Genomic DNA, 21,987 nt, shown 5'->3' on the forward strand with positions numbered 1-21,987 from the left:
GGGCAATGAGAGGCTGTGGCTGCAGCAGGGGTTCAGCGTACTCTCTGCCTGTGTGGACCACTGGGGCCACAAGGAGACTTGACAGGCAGATGGGACTGGAGAGGCTCTTCTCTAAAGTGGGCCAGGTTCAGCGCGGAGATGTTGAGCAGAGGGTTGGGTGCTGAGCAAGAGGGCTAGGGGCAGGAGGCACTCGACAAACATCTGTCCAGAGGCAGGTGAGCAGCAGGGAGCTTCAGGCCGGCAAGCTCTTTGAAGCCCCAATAGATGCCAGGCGTAACGGGAATGAAAGGATGGGAGTAAAGAGGCTGTCTGCTCACAGGCCCAGGTGGCTATGACCGGGAGCCTCTGGTGGGCACCCTGCAGGCTAACCTCCATCCAGGGATAATAGAGTTTTCCTTGAGTATTAGCTACGGTCAATTTGTAGCAGCTGCCTGGAGGGCTGTTGGGAGATAGATGCTGTTAGGGTGGGCTCAGATGAAAGAGTGCTCCGGTGATCAATTACTGATGCCTGCCACGGGCACAGGAGCGGAAAGTGATGGCACGTGTGCCATCTATCTACTACCCCTAGAAAACTTGATGCTGTCCCTAGAGCTGAGTGGCTGAGGAAGCCAAGTTAGGACAAGCCACCTGTGAGCGCCATGTCAGCTCTGTCGCTGCCCACGAGGGAGACTGTTCTCTAGCACTGGGGACCTTAAACAAAGACTGATGGGAACTTGTGGAGTATACCTGGGGCTGGAACAGTGGCTCTTGGGTGATCTCAGGATCTCAGGAACAGAGGCCTCAGACCCCGACCTTGGGAATTAATGCCACACACGGCATGAAGTAGCTGTGGATGGACAGTTAGGATTCCTGGCTACCCCTCCCTGGACATTGAGTGGGAGGATTCAGGAAAGAATCAGGGAGCCGTGGCTGTGTGTATGTTCTACTTGAGGCCATGTTGAACCAGGTCCATGCCTGGGGGCACTCTTACAGCCAGGGCACCCGAGAAGGGGGGGGGTCACACTCAGAAGTTTTGGAGGTCGGGAACATGAGTTAACTGTAGGGCATTTCAGGGAGCAGAAGAGACTGTTCTGGGCGGGGAGGCCAGCTAAGGAAGCTCTCAGTGTCTAAAAGGCCTCAATGAAGGGCTGCAGTGTACTGACATGGAATTGGGGAGCCATCGGCAGGGCAGATCTGGGATGGCTTCAGTAGAACATGTCTATGTTGACCAGATGAAAGGCCCCAAGTCCAGACAGGATTGCTTTCTTGTACCAAACACTGGAATCAGTGGTCTGAGAAGCTGGAATCAGTGGAGGGGAGCAGATCCCAAAGATCCTAACATCTCTTTGAGGTAAAGATTTTCTTAGTTTCCCAGACAAGCAATCTCACCATATTTGCCTAGCTGCCTCCAGAACTGTGAGCTTACTTCCCCAAGCCAGGCTATCTGTGGAGGCTAGAAGGTTTAACTTAAGAACATATTTGTCCTTATTGTTGACCCAACCCTGTAGGATCTTAGAGACAGTCAGCTTGTGCTGTAAGTCTTTGATTGTGTTTCCCTGACAGGCCCAACTCATAGAATCATGGCACAGGTGTCTGTTCTAGCTAGGGCACTGAACTCAGTACACTCAAGTGTAACAGGACCTTCGGGTCTTCTCTAGCCCCCAGCCCTGCAGAGGCCATGCTGGGCCGGTTGAATCCCAAGGGGATGCCTGCAGTGGATCCGCTGTTCTGCTAGGAGCTTGTGGAAGGCACTCCCAACATCCCTGGTCCTCTGCTGAGCCTCCTCCAGAGCCTACGCACCTTCTCCAGGCCATCCTCCTTCAGGCTGATGATGTCCAGATCAAAATCAGTCCGCAAGCCACTGGTTTTGTTGAAAACAATCCGTCCAGTTAATCCTTCCCATTGAGCCTGCGGAGGGGAGAGGGCAGAGCAGCAATTCCTCGGGCTCATAAATCATCATTCGGTACAACTGTACAATGCTTCATTTTAATTACTCCTTGCACTGATACTGTTCCCCCAAGACCATGATTAATTAATAATCACCTCCATCATTGCTCGGGCTGTGGTGCGAGCCAGCGATTTCCATAAATTCTATTACGCTCTTTAGCCAGCTCTACATCTGCACCTTCTCGTGTACAACATCGATCTCGGATGCGCTCAAACGAGCCCCCGCCTCGAAGCCCTGGGAAGGGGGAGCCCGTGTCAGATCCCCGGAGAGGGCCAGGGAGGCAGGTGAGCGGAGCTGGAGCACGTAAGACCCACCAAGAGATAGGAATGCCCACAGGCCCAGCTGGCTCTGTTTACCAAGTCCCTCAACCTGCTGCCACAGATTCACCCCACAGCTGAGAACTCTGGGGTCCAACTGCTGGGTTCAACTCCACTACCTGTGACCTAGAGCACTCTCTGCCTTAGTTTCCTTGGCTATAGAATGGAATTAGTTGTGGTATCCATCTTTTCAAAATATGAGTGTGAAATAAGCCAGGGAAAGCAGAGAGGAGAGCGTGGCCTAATGCAGGCCTGGATAAATGGAAACTTCTGCCATTCTGTTGTCATGAACGCAAAGAGAGGCAGGTGTAACTTATTGCAGACTATCTTCTAGGCCAGGATGGGCCAGTCTGACCACAGCCTGTGTTTGAACCCACAGCTATTCCCACCTGTCTATGGGGAGTCCTATGGACCCATCTGTCTGCCTTCCCAGCAGTGGAATTACAGATCTCCACTGTTCCAGATTTATAGGTGGTGCTGGGGACTTTAGCTTTGATTCTCATACTTGAGTAGCCAGCCCTTCACGAGTGGAGTCACGGCCCTAGCCAGAGAGATGACGCCATAAGACACGACCCCATAGTTGGTGTCACTCAACTTCCCAGGCAGCCTTGAGAGTTGGCCCAGTGAGGATCATGATTCCCATGTTACAGATGGGCAAACAGGCCTGGAGGGAGATGGTATTGGGAGCCCCAAAGCTTGGACTACATAATAGGCAGAGCCAAGTTAGACCCCTGGTCCCAGGGCCTCACCACTTGGTTTGGACCCCTTGGGGTTCTCCTTGGGGCTGATGTTGGTGGATATTTTACAGTTAGATTTCTGCATCTGGGAGAAGAGGACCCACCCTCCGTCCTGGGGTCCTGGGAAATAGGAGGGAAACAGCCTGTGGGGGATACTCCGTCAGAGGAGTGAGTGGAGGGGAGGAATTAGGTATCCAGGAGAGGTGTGCACAGCAGGGGGTCTGAATTCTGGTAATCTGGCCGAGTGCTGGTTTGGGCATAACAGGTTCCTGTTCACCCTCTATTCTGAGTTGGGCTCCTAGCCTCTCCCTGGAGTGGACATCGGCACCCACCAAATGACCACTTCTCAAGTTTCCAGGCCCAGAATCTTAGCTTTGGATCCCACCTAAAGACTTAGAGGGTCTCCCTGTTCTTGGGCAGCTCGGAGTCCCTATAGACTTATACAAATAATAGTAGATGATAGTTGGGTTAGAGGTAGGAGGTTTGTGAACTGGGCTACTTACTGAGGTTCTGTCTCAAGCCCTTCTCTGCCCACCCCAAAAAGAGCAGATGGACAAAAGGTGTCCTAACTCGGAGGCAACATCCTGGAGCCCCAGAAGGTCACAGAACAAAAGAGGCTCAATCTATCTAACAACCCACTGATGTGCAGGTCCTTAAAGAGGTGGGTGAAGTGCCCAGTACCAGGCCTGTGTGTATGATCATGTATGATCATGACAAGTGTTACGGGTTATCACACTTCCTTTGTGGGTTCTGGAGCCTCAGGGTCTCCTGGAAATGTAGCTGGTCCTCAAAGGAGGAAGAGAAGAACTTTGGCCACAGCCAGGTTCAATGAGGGAACTTAGAGCAGAGAGTTACAATCCTACCCTTAGGGAGCCCACTGAACTTCCACTGTGACCCTGCAAAGTGGGCTCATCATTGTCTCTGTTTCCCAGAGGAGAATACTAGATTCAAAGATGAACCAAGGCACCAAGGAGATAGTTCAGTTAGTAAAATGCCTGATACGGAAGCATGAGGTATTGAGTCAGATCCTTAATGCCCACATAAAAATGCCAGGTGTGCTTGCAGGCATCAGGAACCCAGCCCTGGGTGTGGGTGGGGTGGAGGTGAGTGGATCTCAGGGCTCACTGGTCAGCTAGCCCACCTAAACAGTGAATGCCAGGTTCAGTGAGAGCCAGGCTCAAAAAACCAACCAAGGTAGAGAGTTATAGTGGAAGATACCTGACATCTACCTCTGGTCTCCATATGAATGTACACACACACACACACACACACACACACACACACACACACACGAATGCGCAGTCGCAGGTACACATGCATGTATCCTCACACACACACAAACGTACAGGAACACATGTGTGTGTTTACACACACACACACACACACACACACACACACACGTGAAAGCCTGGGAAGCTGGGAGCCAAGGGGACAGATATTAAAAACCACATCAGAGAAGGTGAACTGCTCTGTTTATGACTTCACAGGGAGGCTGGGCTTCCCTCAGGCTGGCTCTCCCATCCCTCTGGCTTCCAGCTCTCTGTGGCAGCCCACACCCTCTGGCTATCTGCTGGCCCCCAGGGAAATCTCAGCAGGTGTCTTCAGCAGCTTTGCTCAGACAGAAGAGGCCTTCCTCCCTGTCAGTGGCAGAGGAATTAAATGCCAGCAGGTGCGGCCTGTCTGTGGGCGGGTGGGCAGGGGCAGGGCAGGGAGCCACGGGCAGCTCCTCCCCGTGACATTTCCCTGCCCACCCGCCCCCTCTAGCAGCCGCTCAGGCCTCGCTAAATGAAAGATGCTTCACACGCTCTGAACTCCGGCCTGGTATTTTCCAGCTCCTCTCGGAAATGCCAAGTCTTTAAAATGATTTACTGTCACGCAGTCAGACAGGGAGATGGGCAACTTGGAAGTGGACAAAGGGAAGACTGGGCTCTGCAGGGTACCTGGGTTCTGGAAGTGGCCAGCTACAGACCATGAGCATTTCCTGGCTACTCTTGGCTGCCCCCCAGGGCCCACCGGAGAACAGAAGGAGTGTCTGTCCCAACCTGGGACGGGGAATGGGACTTCTCTTTCTAGGCTGGGCAGTGGGGAATCTGCTCCCCTTTGGCATTCATGGCTGAGCCTTGTGCTTTCCAAGGGGCAAGGGATGAAAGGGTGGGGTCCCTAAAGCAGTGTGGGCTGCAGACCCTCTGACTGGAACCCATTATCTGAAACGAACTTAGAGTAACTATAGATGACGGTGACTGAAAAATCAGGGCTGTGACACCTGCTGTCTCAGGGGAGGGCACAGCTCTGAGATCAACCCTTGGCCCACGGCTGTCAGGAGATGAAAGAACTCCAAGAAATTAGCTTGTTTCTTTCTGTTCTAGTCTCTGAACACATACATACACTCACATGCATGCATGCACATGTGCACGCACACACAGGCATATGCACATACAGAGAGAGAGAGAATCTGAACCTTCCTAGAGGGCTCCACCTGAGCCCCTTGGTGTTGGTCATGGTCCACTCACCCACTCACTTTAGCCCAGGATAGCCCTGCCTAGAGCTCATCCTTTTAGCCTTGTCTTGCTAGGAACCGAGACGAGATGCTGGTCAGACCCTGTGTGTTACTGTCTTCCCAACAATCGTGAACTGAGGATCGGAGAGGTGGTCATCCCACCAAGCCACTCAGCCAGCTGCAATGCACTGGCATCCAAGGCCCGGATTGAGTGTATCTGTCTGTAAATGGGAGCCACAGGCAGACCCTGCATCCAGAGTGACAGCAGCAAGGACACTGTTGAGAAAGGATCCTTGGCTCTCCCAGGCTTCCCAGTCCCCTGTGCGACTGGGGAAACTGAGGCTCGGAAATGTGAAGCGACCTGCTGGAGTCTGTGTGTAACAAAAACCACTTCGCTCTGAGTGCCACACCTGGGCACTCCAGCTCTCTGCTCCTCCCCAGCCACAGGGGGCATGCCGGGGAGGGCATGGGACTCACCTCCTTGATGAAGTTCATGAAGCGGCCGCCGAAGCGCCAGGCTTTGTGCCGGTGGCACTGCAGGGAGTTCACGGTCATCTGCGGCGCTCGCTGGTAGCACACGGACACGATGTGGACAGCATCGTAGAGCAGGGCCGCATCGGTCTGCAGAGGGCACAGGCCTGCCTGAGGGCTGAGGCTGCTGCACCTGGGCTCCTGCCCTACCTACCCCTCTCCCACTACAAGCTCACAGTGTCCTGGGAGAGGGCAGGTCCGCAGGCCCAGAGGGAGCCCTGTCCTTTTACCTCAGAGGTCCTATGAGTCTATGACGACCCCAGCGCCATACTCTTTTCTGCAGCTCAGGCTCTCTCTAGACCCTCTGCCCAACCTGTTACCTAATTCCACCCACTTCTTACTCCTTTCTTGTCTCCTCAGTCTCACACCTCCTGCCAGTCACACCCTAAGTCCCCATAGTCTTTAGCTCTTTTCTATGTAATCCACTGGCTCCATCAGAGGTGGCCCTTGGGGTGGGATGGTTGTCCCCGGGGCTCTAACTGATATATGGTAGATCTTACAAAAAGACGTGTTGCATAGGGAGATGGAAGGAAGGAGAGAAGGAAAAAAGGAAAGCAGGACGAGAAAGGAGGGAGGGAGGAAGGGAGGGAGGGAGGGAGGGAGGGAGAAGAGCCCCTGGGTCCATTCACCCGTCTGCCCACTCTACCATCATCACTCCATCCAGCAGGCCAGATTCTGCCCGGGGAGCCGCCTGGAGCCGCTCCATGGACCACTTCTCCACAATGGCTGAGACATGGGGGTTGTCCACGTTGAGGATGCGGAACCCGGTCAGGTTCACCCCCGAGTAGCGGTAAGGTTCCAGGTCTAGAGCATAGAGATCCTGACGAGAGAGAGAGAGAGAGAGAGAGAGAGAGAGAGAGAGAGAGAGAGCGCCTGATGAGGTTAAGGGCTGGCCCCATCCCCCTCCCTCACCCTCTGGACCTGGGCACCCCTGGGCCTGAGCTGTGGCTCCCCGTAGAGCCCTCTGAATGAAAGTTGGCTGAAGTACCCACTGAGTGACTGAGCAGAGTCCACCCCTCGGATCTCCTGATACTGACCCTTACATGCTGACTATGGGAGTCGTCACCCTGTTTCTTCGTCTACAAAATGGGGGTCACTTTATAGGACCCAGAAGAACCCTCCCACTTTGGGAGGATGAAGGGTGCTGGGTCTGGGCATCTTCAAGTAACACTGAAGGAGGCAGAAAGACCAGAGTATTTTTTTCCCTTTCACGGAGGGGTCCAAATGGGGACCAAAGAAATCCACTACCTTCTTCCCTGACTCTTGGGGAAGTCTCAGGCAGGGCCTTTTCACGCTGCCTCCTAGGATAGTCGTCTAGAGGACTCTCCATGGTCAGGTCCCATGCAGCCTGGTAGATGGGCAGGCCTTGGCTGACAGCCCAGGAGAACAGGATATTAAAGCCCAACCAGCCCTGGCTTCTTTTGCAACCCCAGCACAGGCCAATGGGTTGGTGAGGCAAGGAGCCAAGAGGTAAGGCAGTGGAAATAGCCAGCTGCCCTTTAGCAGAGAAGACAGCGTATGGAGGGGGTAGTTAGCCTTCGCAGGAGTCGAGCCAAGCACCGCAGGTTCAAAATGCCTCCAAACTCAAGGAGACACAAGAGAAACATTATGTGCTTTCAATACAGGGAATGGCTGCTTCCGGATCACTGGGGGCTTCTTAACTCCGCTGGGTCGGGAACTGCTGTTAATGCCCAAACTTCTGCTTAACATGAGATTTGTGTCCAGCGCAAAAGGTCATCCCTATGGCTGAGGTTTTATTGCCTTGCAGGAGATTAATCTAGTTTGTATGGAACCCGGCTGTTCCACTCTATGTCCCTTCCCCCTTAAGGCCCTGCTACTCGCCCCATCCCTCAAATACCCAGCTTCACCACAGGACTGTTCCCTCCAGACTTAGAAACGCGTTCAGATATACACTTCAGACTGCTGTTTTGATTTTCAAAAATAAATAACGTGGACAATGTTTGGCTGGCTGCAAGCCAGGACTGGGGAAACCGAGTCCTTTTTCTGTACCTTCCCACTTATCTTCACTGAGCCGCCTTCTACCTTGAACCTGAAGCCCACCCCCACCTCCACTCCTACCCTAGTGCCAACCTTAGATAATAAAAGGGGCACAGGCTGGAGCCCATAGAATAGATCTCGTGCAATGCTTGGGCATCCTGTGGGCTCTGAGACGCTCCTTCTTGGTGCTAAACTCCTGCCCTTCCTGCATTCCCAGGTGGACCCTTTCTGGAAGGCTCTGTGTGCAGTCATGTCCCCTTCGCAGAGAAGAGGAGGGCTTGGAGTCCAGGCAAGAAAGTCTCATCTTGACATGCCCAAACAAATACGGCCAGCCTTCTAAGGCTGTGCATCTATGAATTCAACCAACTCTGTGTGTGTGTGTGTGTGTGTGTGTGTGTGTGTGTGTGTGATTTATTTTAATTGCCCATCTATACTGAACACGAAGACTTTCTTTCTCCCCACAACTCCCTAACAAAATCATGCACTACACAGCATTTACATCCCACTGGGTACTGTAAGCTATCTGGAGTTGACTTAAGGGAGATAAGAGCCTGTATTAGTAATATGTAAATACGATGCAATTGTATACAAGAGGCTTGAGCATTGTGCTGGCTAGTTTGATGTCAACTTGACACAAGGTAGAATTATCTGAGAAGAAAGAACCACAATTGAGAAAATGCCTCCCTAAAATTGGCCCGTAGGTAACGCTATGGGGTATTGTCAGGATTAATGACTGATGTGGGAAAGCCCAGCTCACAGCAAGTGGGGCTGTCCTTTGGCAGGTAGTCTGGGGGTGTATAACAAAGCAGGCGGAGCACATCATGAGAACAAGCCAGTAAGTAGCACTCCTTTCTGTCCTCTGCATAGGTTCCTGCCCTGTTTGAGTCCTTGCCATGACTTCTTTCCTCCTTGGGCTGGATGTGGAAGGGTAAGTTTCTCCCCAAGTCACTTTTGGCCAGGGTGTTTCACGGCAGCAATAGAAACCCTATGGATGGGCATCTACGGAAGTTACTATCCAAGGAGGTCCTGAAGCCATCTCCCTGTGAATGCTATGACCATCACGGAACAACTCACTATGTGGTCCCGCTTCCAGGTCAGTGTTTAGGATGGGGAGGACGCTGGGTAAGAGCAGGAGGCTGAAGGGAAGGGAGTTCACACTAAAGTGGCCAGAGAGTGTCTGAATGGTACTGACCTCAGTGGAGAGTGACTATGGGGACCATCACACCGTTTTAGCTTCCACAGCAACTTCCTTTTTCATTTTATAGGTGAGGAAAGATACCTGAGTTGGGGGTGACTTGCAGAAGAGGCAATTAAGTCACAATGTCTCTGCCCTTAGCAATACTTCCAGAGGTTATATGGGAGAGGAAGGCTTGCTTCTAAAGGCCAAGTTCCTGGTCCCGTGTCCAATAGTCACATGGATACTATGATGAAGCCTAAAGGTCCTCTCTCCAGAGGCCAGCACCATGTTCCTGGACTTCCCAGTTCACAGAACTGTGAGCTAGAAAAAGTCTTGTTGTTTGTGGCTCACACAAACTATGGCATTCTGTCACATACCCACTCAGCAAGAAAAAAAGAAAAAGTACGAACTCCTTAGCATAGATCAGAAACTACCCCTGTATCCTGTTTTCCTGTACCCATCCCCAGTTTTCACTCCATGAAGACTGAACTACCTCTGCCTTGTCCTACCTACCCTAGCTTCTCATCCTAAGTCAGACATGTTGTAGATACCCCAGTCACCGGACTCGTGGAGCTCACAGTGCCTGTGAGCCGCTCTCTTAGACTCACACAAGCATCACCGCTTCCTAGAAGCCTCCCCTGATTGTTTCTTTACATACGCACAAGGTCTATCAGAGATCCAGCTCTGATGCTGGGATTTTCAAGTGTTTACCCTCGCAGGCAGCAGCAGTTATGATCTAGCTCTATGGGCATTCTGATTCCCGTTGTGGGAAGAACCATCAGCCTGGCTAGTAACTTCCTGGGTGTTTAAATATTTACCTCCCCTTCGGAGGAAGCTCTCTGTGAGGAGGTAAGTGGGCGTAGCTTGGTGAATTGACTGGGAAGGAAGATGAGCTCCAATGGATATTTGCTTCAAGATCCAGGTCTTAGAGATCTTTCCAGAAAGGTCTGGAGAGCTAGGCAGATTTTGCCTTGCAATAGTGTATGCAAGTTTGGGGCCGGAGCAGAGCTGCCGGGACCCAACCAGGATGGCTGCCATCTTCACCCTTCTTGACATGGGGCTCAGCCTCTGTCTAAGATGTGGCGGATGCTAACACAGTAGCCTTCCCAGGGCATCTGACTCAGTTTACCCACCCCTGGGCCCCGAAGTTGACCGAATTCAGTGTGAAGGATGGTGTTTCTGCGTTGGTAGGGAGGCTTGTGTGCTACTGAAGCTGCCTTCTCCAGTCCCTAGCAGCAGCATCTGATCGGACAAGACAGCCACAGCTGGGGAGGGCTTGCTAGTTGCTTTTTTTTTCTTTCTATAGCAGTGACAAAATCGAGGGAAGAAAGGTTTATTTCAACTCATGGTTTCAGACAGCTCCATCCCATCGCAGTCAGGGGGAATGGACGGAAAAGCAGTCGACATCACAGAGGTGGGAGTGTCTTTCAACAACTGTTCACGCCATGGTACACCCGAAAGCAGAAAGGAAGGCTAGAACCAGGGGTTGGGTATGACCTTGAAGACCTGTTTCTAGCAGCTAACCCCGCCTCCTAGAAAATAGCAAGGCAGGAGCTGAGCTGGTCAGGGACATTCTAAATTGAAATCGTAGCAGGTTCTCCTGGGCGGCAAGGCTGCCATTCACACCATTCTCTGGTCTGGGCTTTCCTGCAAAGCCTCCGAGGGCTAGCGATGCTGAGCACCCCCATCCCTATGACAAGAGGGCAGTGACAGTGAGGAGCTGGTGAAGAGGCCTCTTTTTCCAGCTCCTGTTACTGTTTTTTTTGTTCAAACTGCCCTGGGCCAAGACCCTAAGTGCTCAACACGGTGAACTGTGGGCAACTTTGCAGCTTGGCAAAAAGTTGCATTTCCGATGCCAAATGTTGACACACTGAATTCAGTGTCGACTGGGGACCTTTTAGAAACATTCAGCATAACATAATAGACTAATTCATTAGCACCCCATGGGTCTGAATGGGAAGAAGCCGATGCTCGGAAAACATGGCCTCAAGGAACGACAGATGAAAATATCTTTCCCATGATGTAACTGTTATTGCCGGGAAGTGGCATTAATTGTGATTGCTTATCTATTAATTTATTATAATTCTCTCTCTCTCTCTCTCTTTTTCCACCTCCAGGCTCTTACCTACATATACCATGCACCAGGGGCTCAGCTGGGGCTGATTAGCACAGGGTTATCTGGGAATGGCTCAAAGCTGGCTGACACCGATAATGGCAGCTGGGGTAATTAAAACGTCTTCTGCATGGGAGAAGCGACTTTGGAGACATTTTTTTGAGAGGAAGGGTTGATGATGTGCCTATCCGAAGACAAATGCCAAATGCCATTCCCCTTCCCAACACAGCCACCACTGACCAATAGGCATGAAAGAGAGAGTCACGAGGTAGAGCACTGAGCCAACAGGGCTGGAAGGAAGCTCCTGAAGCTGGCAACAGGCTGTGGCCAGGGACGAGGACTGAGGGAGGCACAGGGGATGCTCTGACAGGTGGGGGCCACTGGGATTGACCTGGAGGACACCCGACACACATTCCACCAGGAAGCTATTTGAATCACGGAGGCCACATCTTCCTGGAAGAGTCTCCTATGCCTCCGAAAGGAACAGAAGGAAGAGCAGCGCCCCGGAGCAGCCACGGGCAAGAGTGGGAGTGGGAGCCTACGCCAGTATCACTGATGCGGTGGGACTCTGGGCAAGTCATGCCATCTCTCTTGGTGTGGAACAGAAAGTACACTTCCCCTTGTGGCCTCGAAGGGAAAATCAGAGGATGCAGGCAAATGACAAAAGTGGGGGCGCTGCTGGGATTTGTGAAGGCTCTGTTTACCCCATTAGTGTCAGTCATTGTGCTGGACCATTATGACCAGGCATCATGAAAAGTCTATCTGCGGGAGAAGGCTGCAGACACTGCGGCGACAGTTGTCGGCAGAGGGTTTGGAAGCTGGAAAGCTGGTGCTGGAGGAACGCCTGCCGTCTGCTTGTTGCCGAATCCCCTTTCTGAGCCTCAGTTTCCATTTTTGGGGGGGAAATGGAAGAGTCATAGTTCCTACGGATGCTTGTTTTGAGGGATGGAGGACACACAGGAAGCAAAAGCAGGAGGGGCTTCATGGGTTTATTTTGACACTTACATGATAGTAAATACTAAGTGTTGTTCTAGCCCTCGCCACTGTCAATGCTTTGAACACTGGCCCTAGCAAGTAACACGGCTATTGTCATTGCTTTATAGATACAGGCATCAGGCAAAGAGAAGGACTTCCTTTGTTTAAGGAAGTGAGGCATCTTTGTGGTGGTGCTGGTATGTGTGTGTATGTGTATGGGAGTGTATGTGAGTGGTATGTATGTGGTGTGTACACGAGGAAGACATTAGGTGACCTGCTCTATCATCTCCATCTTTGGTGCAGGGTTTCTCACTGAACTTGGAGCCAGGCAGGAGGTCGGGAAGTCACAGGAACCTTCTGTCCCCACCTGCCACAGCCACTGCTGAGGTTCCAAGCGTGTGCGCAGCCACACTCAGCTTTTTAATGTGGGTTCTGGATATTGGAACTCAGTTCCCATGCTCGAGCATCAAGTGCTCTTAACCCCTGAGCCATCTCCTACTCCTTCACCCGAAACAATGAAATATCTTAATCCTGATCAGACACACCAGAGTCCATGGTCTTAGCTGCCCGTGGCAAGGGATGCTGAGTACCGATCATGCTGACCCACTCATCTCCCACTCGGGCATCACCGAGCACCTGCTGCAGGTCAGGCACTCTGTGGGCATTTCTCCGCGGGCATTCCAGACAGATAGCCTTGCTTACAGAAGGAAGTTTCGGAGCCTGTGTGTGAGCTTTGTGTAGGGTCCATCTCTGTGCATCCTTCCAGATCAGATCCCTCCCAGAGAGCCAGGGATCTCGGCATTCGCAGATGGGTAAATGAAAAGATGAACAGCCGCATCAATGAAGCCAGGTCTAGGATAAACGGGCACTGTGTGGGGCTGGAGGAGAGGTCTGGGGTGCTAGAATGCTTTTGCTGAGACCTTTGATCTTGGCCTCCGTGGAAAATGGCATTACTGCAGAAGACATTGGGGCCAAGGCGTTGCTCTCTCTAGTCTTGGCCCAGAATACTGCCAGGGATTGAGCACTTTGCCCTAAACTCCTGGTTTCTTTCTAGGACACAGAATGGCAGATAGAGACTGGGGTGCGGTGAGCCCTTAGGGAGAAGGTACCTGGTCTCAGTCCCCAGTTCTCAGGGTCCCTGTCTCCCCACCGCATTTTCATCAGGTGCCCAGGACTGATTTATATTCAGCACAGTGGGTCCTGAGCTCTTCATGGGCACGGGGTGTTGTGAATGGAAGCTGTGTGACAATGAGGGCGTGCTGGTGACTACCCCGTGTTGGAGAGAAAAACCCTTGCTGGCAGCAGTGGGCCACGGTTGTGGTGTAAGTGCTCACGTGACCGACTGCAAGCTAAGAATACATCATGGAGCTGTGAGAGCATGGCTGATTCTCCAACTCGAGTGCCACCCAACTCCAACACATCGCTCAAGAGCTAACTGCCTCCTGGCCTTTGCTCACACTGTTGCCTCGGTGCAGAATACCCTTCCCGTCTCCCCCACCTGTTCGTGAGCTCCTAGTGAGGCATCACGGCCTGACTCAAGCACCTGCTTTTTCGAGAAAGTCTGCCTCAAGCTTCCTACCTGTTACCAGCCCTACAACTCCTAACATCTCCTCGTGCTGTGACCTGTGGCTGTCTGCCCAAGGTCAAAGGCCAGCTGTCTCAGAGCCAGATCTGTCGAGGAAGACAGACTGGAAGGTCTCAGTCCTAGCCATCTTGAAATCACCAGCCTAGCCCAGATGCAGGGTAAAGACCGGGGGCCGGAGCTCTAAGAATGAAGAAATCATCCAGAGGATTGTATGGCCGCAGGGGTGGGGCTACAGGTCCCTGAGTGGGGAGGGGATGCGGCTGGAGCCACGGCCAGGCTGCTCAGCAGTGGCGCCCTCTTTGGCACAGGACACCATGATTCTGCTGATCTCGGATCACAACTAATTATTCTAATGGGTTCAAATGGCCCTACATGTTCTCAGAGTTTGGACAGGACCCATCTGGAGCCAGTAGGTGGGCTGGCCCCAGTGACTTCAGAATAGATGGTGCAGGATCCAAGGTGGTCATTCCAGGTGTGATGGGAGACCTTTGACAGGTGTGGATGGGAGGACAGTCTAAAGAGTGCTAATGGCCACTCTCCACTAAACCAACCAAGTTCTGCTCTCACCCCTGGTCCCGATCAGATTGCTAGGCCTCCCAAAGGGGTAGAAGCCCATTTTGCAGAGGAAGAAACTGAGGCACAAAAGGTCTGGTGACTTACCCAGGGTGCCCACACTAGTCAGCAGAGGGCTTGTTCGCCATTCTGGCTCCAGAGACCAGGCCCGTGACTTTTCAAAAGTGGGCAGTTCACAGAGATATCATGGTGGCCTCACCTGGAGCACCATCTACAGCCTTAAGAAGGCTTGGGTCTGCTCCAGCTACGGCACTGTCCCCAGCAGGCTGGCCCAGGGAGGTCCCACCCCTCTTCACAGGACCCGATGGTACGTTACCAGCGTGGTGAAGATGAAGTGGTAGTACTCTGTCATCATGCCCATGGCCATGGCCTGCGGGGAAGCAGAGTGTTAGCCAGGGGCACGGAACACTCCGGCAGCCCTCCATTCGCCAGGGGCGGGGGAGTTGAGGGCCAGGCCTGTGTGACGCTGTCGGCTCAGACCTAGGGCATCCACTGAGACCTTGGGATTAAGACGAAGATCGGCTGGCAGACCGCAGCAGGTTCCCGCTGCGGTGTGTAACCAAATCACCTGCGGGAGTTTCCAGGCTGGGATTTGGGGCCACATTCTCCCAAAGTCCCCAGTTCTGCAGGGCAGCAGGGAGACGCCCAGCTGTCTGGGTTTTCAGTCAGTGTCTCCGGGGTCTCTCACTGAGACATCCTGACAGAAGCTTGAGTTGTCTCAAGAGCCTGGCTCTACATGGCGGGACTCTCCCAGTCAGCCAGGCTCGAGGGGAATGTCCTTAGCAAGAGTGTCCCCCAGGAGCAATGAAACCTCCATGCTTCCCTGATCCCATTAGGCCACAAGACATACCACAGGCTCCTCTGGGATCTTAGTGCAGAGCCGCACGAGGTCTCTCTGTGATGTATCTTGTGTGTTTTATTAGAAGCCTGTAATCTATAACACTAATGACTGTAATGCATTTTCTACAGAGTTCCTCAGAAAGCAGGGCCCACCACGGGTTCTTGGGGAAAATGTCACAGGGTCAAATAGACCTTGAACTGCTGCATGTTCTCTGTCACCGCGATCCTGCTGGGAGGGCTGGGAAGAGGCCAGCAGCCCGGAAAGGCCTCAACCTCCTTTAATCCACTTTTAGCTCAGCCCAGGGTCCTCATCTGTAACTCTGGATGTTTTGCAGGCAGCCAGCCCCGGGATTAATCTGAATTCCTAGCTGGATGACCTCAGGCCGGCTGCCTTTCCTTCAGCCTTGGTCTCTTCACCTGTCAAGGCTGTAATAATAATCCCGGGCTTCCAGGGTCAATGAGGAGGGACAGATAACTGCTGAGTGACTCTCTGATAGCCAATCCTCTGAGGATCATAATGTCACACTTGCAGGGAAGAGAGGGGACGTCCTAGGACAGAGAAGGTTACAGGATTTCTGCGCAGGTATCCCCAATGGGGACCCTAGAGCCTCTCCAGGCTCAATACCAGAACTCCCATTTCTGCCGTCCCGTCTCACTGACACCCTCAGAGCTGTTTGAGGAGGGATTATGGATGAACTCTGCCCACAGCGAAGGAGGTGGTAATGGTGGTGACGACTCCCTCATGCAGCATGGAAGAGGCAGGACAATAGGAAAATATCCCCCACCCCCCACCCCCCCGGGCAAGGTTGCCTGTATCCCAAGCTGACCTTGGACTTGCAGGATGGTTGAGGATGACATTGAATTTCTGATGCTCCTGTCTCTGTCTCCTGACTGTTGAGACTACAGGCATGTGCCACACCACACGTGGCTTATGTAGTACAGGGGACTGAACTTGGGGCCTTGTGTATTATACGTAAGTACTCTACTAACTGAGCTATATCTCCAGGCCTCATATAGTCTCTGTCTTTCTCCTAACACTGCATGTCACTATATAGCCCAGGCTGGCCTTGAGCCATGATCCTCCTGTCTCTGCTTCCTTTGCAGGGCATAGATATGGAGGTTGCCAGTCAGCATGGGTACACCAAATGAAGGGTGGTGGTTGAGCCCCTCAGGGCTTTGAAAATGTCCCAGTCCCTGCTTACCAACCCCTTCTCTCGAAAGACCCGCATCACCTTGTGTCTTTGACTCCTATGCTTTTCTTGATCAAGTGTCAAAGTCCCTCCAGTTACCAGAACATTTTAAGGAATAACTATGACCTTTATATAAAGCACAGCTGGAGTAAAAGAACCATCGTACTGCTGGTGCTACTGAGGCAGAGTTGTAGCGGCCCCCACGGTCACACAGGCAGCCAGAGAGACAGCTAGGATGCTCACTGAGGTCAAGTTCTGTACCTGGAATAAAGGAGCCATGGAAAGCCCCCACCCCAACCCCTCAGCTTGGACAGCGCTCACCCACCTGCTTGAGGATCTGGGCTGCCATGGTGTGGCTGCAATCGAAGATGATGCGGAACTCCCGGCCCCTCTTCATCTCCTTGAGCAAGGGGCGTGAGTCATCCGAGTCAATGGGGAGCTGGCGGATCTTCAGGCGAATGTTGTACCTAGATGGGGCCATGATGAGTTCCTGCAGCCGGATGAGACCTGGGGAGCCCAGGACACAGAAGACACGCATGTACATGCATGCATAAAACATTGCGGGCATCTACTCGGATACCTCCATGAAGCGTTCCTTGTTTTCTGTTCAGAAAGGGTTCCCTACCCTCAAACATCCCCCCCGATATCCACACCAGCTTAGAGGGTTCTTCCCTTAGTCTCCTCTGCCTACCCTTATCCCCTCCTATCCCCATCCCCTCCTCATTCTGCCACGACTAGTGCCCCATAGCACCTGGCCCAGGGCCGTGACACTTAGGGAGTACTCAAACAACATTGCTGTAATTGGATTGACTTACTGTTTTCTTCTCCCCACATTGAAAAATCTATCCTCCTCCTTGGCATTTTGTAAAACCACTTAATCTGGGGACTTCCACGGAAAACGGAATGCCACTTCCTGGAGACAAATGGCTTGCTTAGGTCTAATTAAGTTCATTTCCTCCCCTATTTCAAGCTCCATTCTTGCTGACTCCTCTGTGGATTCTGGGAGGGAGGCTGCTAGACGCTCTCCTCCGCTCCTACCCAGGCCCACTGAAGGAGGCCTGATCCGGAGGTGCATGCTCCCTTCCTGCATTGTGCCCTCAGCTCGGGCTCAGCAGCTGCCCAGGTTCGCACACCCACCTTCCACCCCTAGCTCACTTATCGCAGCTCTCCTTGAGTGAGCACCTCCTCCCTACCCCATGTTCATATACCCAGGAAGGATCCATCCCTACTCAGGGAACAAAGTGCATGGCCCCAACCTAACCAATCAGCACATTCACTGGGAATTGGAACACAGGGGTTCTGTGATTAATTAGTGGCAGGTAAGAAACAACCCTTTCTATGTGAGCAAGGAGGATGTAAGTCTGGGGTCCACGCATATAACCAGAGATAGGATCCATTGGGGCAGATGTCAGAGAAGATGGAAAGGGGAGGAAACATGTCCTAATGGTACCTATTTTAACCTCTGGGTCAAACAGTACGGTAAACTGATGCTGTCCTCCAAAATCTGAGTAAAAGGCTACCAATAAGAACCATATACACAAGAGCCTGGGCGGTGGTGGCGCAAGCCTTTAATCCTAGCTCTCGGGGGCAGAGATAGGTGGATATCTGTGAGTTCAAGGCCAGCCTTGGTCTACAGAGCTAGCTAGTGCCAGATCTACACAGACAAATCCTGTCTCAAAAACAAACAAACAAACAACAAAATGTTGATTCTAAAGAAACACACATGCACGCGCGCGCACACACACACACACACACGCGTGTATACACATGCCTGTTTCTTAAGCTAATGTGCGCTGAAATACACTTCACGGTCACCTATTACATTGTTTCCTATCTAGACAGCATCTCTCTGTCTTTCAACTCTAGGATCTTTCTAATGGAATCCCAGTTTCCAAAACAACCCCTAGTAACCAGAGTAAGTCTATCTAGTTCTCCCATTCCTGGGGTTTGCTTCCATCAGCCTCCTGTGCCAGAGAAGCTGTAACCAAACCTCCCAAAGGGCTCCAAAACTTTCATGGGTTCTGGATACACAGGCAGAAGAACTCTGCTTCAAACAGGCCTCTGAGATCCCCACACCAGAGTAGATAAGGGAGGGGAGCAGCAGACTTGAGCAAATGAGGGCCCACAAGCTACCCCTGCCACACACAAAAAACTCCATCTTCTCCGGGCATTCTGGGTTCTTCCACTGCTACTGCTGGCTTCTTATATCTGTTACTGAAGGCCCTCCATGCCCACTTCATTCCTGCCCACTCGGTTTTCCTGACTCCTGTCCAGCATTAGCAGGCCTGTGGGCTCTGGAGACCCAGATCATGAGGAAGGGGACAGGATGGATGCTGGAGTGGAAACCACCAGGGCTGCCTTGTCAACCAAGCACAACACCCCTTGTAATGTGTAACGACCCACATTCTCCAGCAGCAAATGTCAGACTCTCTTCCCATCGCTGTAGTCCCCAAGGAGACCGAGGCTCCTTCTGGCCCACCTCCAGAGGACCGGGCTGTCTATGCTTGCCTGAGACCGAGCTTTCCTTTGCCTGCCTCCTTAATCAATCCCTCCCAGAATATCCGCACTGAATCACGGTGGTTGGGATGGAGTTTTCACTTACGAAGCACTTCTGTGCTCATAGCATCGTTTAACCATCTCTGGATCCTGGGAGGCATGCAGAACAGGCACCTTCATGCTGGTGGCACAGATAACGAAGTGGGGGGCCACAGAGGTGAAGGGACCTCCCTTAATTCTGAACCACGCCACAAACAGGACCAGCGTTGGAGGAGCAGTGTTTTGCCTTCTAGGCAGAGACCTTTTTCTCCACCCTAAGACCTTCCCCCTCCCTCAATCTTTTCCTTTCAGCCCTGGCAGGAGTTTGTGCACAGACTGGATTAGGAAGGTAGAAACACGACACAGCTCAAAGGTCACCTCCTGCACAGCCACTCTCCTTGGGCTACTGCTGTGAAAAGGATAAGCCAAACTCCTCACCCCTCCCTAGATTCATACCCTCTGCACAGAGCTGGGCAATGCCCGCCTACCAGGCTCTACACTGTCATTTGGTTTGTTCGGTGGGCTATTAATAAGCATGATGGAACTCCACACTGGCTGATTCTCTTGCTCCTTGGCCATAGTTAGGACAACAATGGCCGGGTTAGCCTGCTGGAGGACAGAACCACATGGAAGAGAGCCAAGGGCAGCCTAGAGCTACCAGCAGGCAGGCAAGCAAGCCAGCTGAAATTAAAGAAGCAGCTGATCAGGCCCAGTAAGCCACTGACCTGGTGGACTCAGGAGCTAAAGCAATGTTTGTTGTTTTAGGCTACCGGATTTTGGGGGGTGGTTTGTTACACAGCTTATTATAGAAAGAGCTAACAGATGCATCCTCGGCTGGCATGCCAAAAGGAGTGTGGCAATGTGCCAGTCCTCATGCCTGTTAGGAGCCAGTCATTGTCAACCTTACTTCCATTTGACAGTGCCCAGGAGTAGTAGGCATAGGCTCCATGAACTGTAGAATGTTGCCTTCTAGAAGGTTGGTAAGGGTTATGAGTCACACTAAGACAAATTCCTTTGTCTCTTTCCTGCATGGAGTGTCAGCATCTGGTGTTGTCTGGAGCTGCAGCCACACTACTGGGCCCAGGAAGAGAAGGTCAAGAGGGGTGTAACAATACCCACACAGCATTCTGACCCTGTTGAGCTGCTAAATGACACCGAGAAAGGCCCAGCTCACAACGTCTACCCACAAGAAAACTAAATGGCAATTACTTGAGTTATTTGAATTGGGTCGTCCCATCAGTGAAAACATGCTACTGGACATAGCCCTGCCACACACACTCAGAGCCTGTTAAATACACTGTGCTTCCCACCTGGTGGTGGCCCAGCCTGGTGAGTGTCTTAGAGAAGTATGGTTTCCCGTTACCAGTTTTCAACACTATATTACTGTTCAATGCAGATCTGAATCCTAGAACCCACTGTTTTCTTGACCAAACCCTATCCTCGTTGCCTCCACTATAAGTACCTTTTAAACTGAACTAAATTGAGACAAGTTGAAAATCAAATTGAATTAAACGTTAATGAAATATTTCAATGAAGAGTATTGCTCAAGCTGGGATCCGCTCTGCCCACTTTTCTGCGACACTACAGTCATTCCGCCCGTAACTGTTTCTTCTCTTCCATTCCGCTCCCAAGTTCTCTTCCAGGCAACCCCTTGAGATGAAGTCTAGCTTCCTTTGTTCCTGTGGGGACCATCCAGCCCCCCAGCTTTTTGCTTTCCCTCCAAACCTTCTCACATTCGGCTCTCGGGGGCGTCTACTGAAACCCGGCTTTCATTATTCCAAGGCCACGCTCGACAGCACCCGGCAGTGCTCTGTTACACACAACATAAAATCTGAAGCCTGAGGCTGCATGTCAGACCTGCACAGCCAGGCGAATCCTGTCTGTCTCCCTTGCCCTGCTCGCACTCCACACTCAATCCTCCTCCCAGCCAGGCTGGCATCTCCATGACACTGCCCACCCCGCCCCACCTCCTCTCCTCTGCTCACACTGCTCCCTCTGCCTGCTATGCCCACAACACGCCCTATTCTGTCCTTCTGTTCCTCTATCTTCAAGCCCAGGGCAAATCTCTGTCCTCTTCTGGTAAAACAGCGCACTTTAGCCAAGGCCACTGAGCTCTCTCTTCCACCCACATACCTGGAGCTCTGACTACCTGTCCTTGTTACTCGAGTCTCAGCTCTGACGGCCAAGAATTACCAGTGCCCCATGGCCAGGCACCTGCGCTCCTAGAATATGATCAACTCCTCAAACGATAGGGTAGTGGTCTCTTCATTCCTGCACCCTTATGCTGTTTCCTGAAAGCCTCAGCTGAAACTCGGAGCCCACGCTTTTCCTTCCTCCTCACGGGAGGAAGAGACCCAAACCCAGAGCTCATTTCTACGAACCTGGCATTGGCTGGGGTCAGCAATCACCAAAGTAGGGAGGAAGCTGGCATCTGAGTTTAATTCAACATGATTTTCAAGTCCCACCAAGTCAATTCAACCAATGCTTTAAAAATGTCCACATTGTACCAAGCCTTGTGCTGAGTCCCAGAGGCAGAAATCTGGAAGCAGAAATGGGCTCACAACACAGACAGATGTTTTTACAGCAGCCTTAACCTATGGGCCGTGACCCCCCCCCACAGGGGTCATATATCAGATAGCTCGAATATCAGATATTTAAATATCTATTCATAACAGTGGCAAAATTGCAGTTATGAAGTAGCAACGAAAGTACTTTTATAGTGTGTGTGTATGGGAATCACCACCACCTGAGGGACTGTATTAAAGGGAAGCAGCACTGGGAAGGTTGAGAACCACTGGTTTAGAAAGGTAGGACCACCAAGTTGCAGAGCTGCTAGAGGGGACGGAGCACCATGGAGTGCCCCATGGTGACAGAGCCCCATGCTGGGATCTCAGGAATGGCTTTTAAGGACTGCTGGTAACATGAAGTGCGGTAGCTGCTTACAGAACTCTGAGATGGATAGACAGCATCCCGATCCTCTTGTCTGCGGGCT

At 52.1% G+C, this 21,987-nt stretch overlaps 1 protein-coding gene across 2 annotated transcripts in view; it reads right to left on the reverse strand.

Annotated features, from left to right (window-relative positions):
- Positions 1-21,987, reverse strand: part of Grik3 (glutamate ionotropic receptor kainate type subunit 3) — a 223,454-nt gene that overhangs the window by 52,246 nt on the left and 149,221 nt on the right. The window contains exons 1-6 of one of the 2 annotated variants that reach the window (XM_041651619.1): positions 21,377-21,452; positions 16,786-16,967; positions 14,747-14,800; positions 6,656-6,829; positions 5,956-6,099; positions 1,780-1,887 (exon numbers count right to left, since the gene is read on the reverse strand). In XM_041651619.1, coding sequence (XP_041507553.1) covers positions 1,780-1,887; positions 5,956-6,099; positions 6,656-6,829; positions 14,747-14,800; positions 16,786-16,967; positions 21,377-21,383 — 669 coding nt within the window. In that variant the 5' untranslated portion in view covers positions 21,384-21,452. Of the gene's footprint in view, positions 1-1,779; positions 1,888-5,955; positions 6,100-6,655; positions 6,830-14,746; positions 14,801-16,785; positions 16,968-21,376; positions 21,453-21,987 lie in introns of those variants that run through there. The other variant, XM_041651618.1, reaches the window with a different exon arrangement.

The sequence above is a fragment of the Microtus oregoni genome, unplaced genomic scaffold, assembly GCF_018167655.1.
Source record: "Microtus oregoni isolate MIOR12 unplaced genomic scaffold, Mior012 000005F_ref0000423, whole genome shotgun sequence".
In the NCBI taxonomy this organism is placed as follows: domain Eukaryota; kingdom Metazoa; phylum Chordata; class Mammalia; order Rodentia; family Cricetidae; genus Microtus; species Microtus oregoni.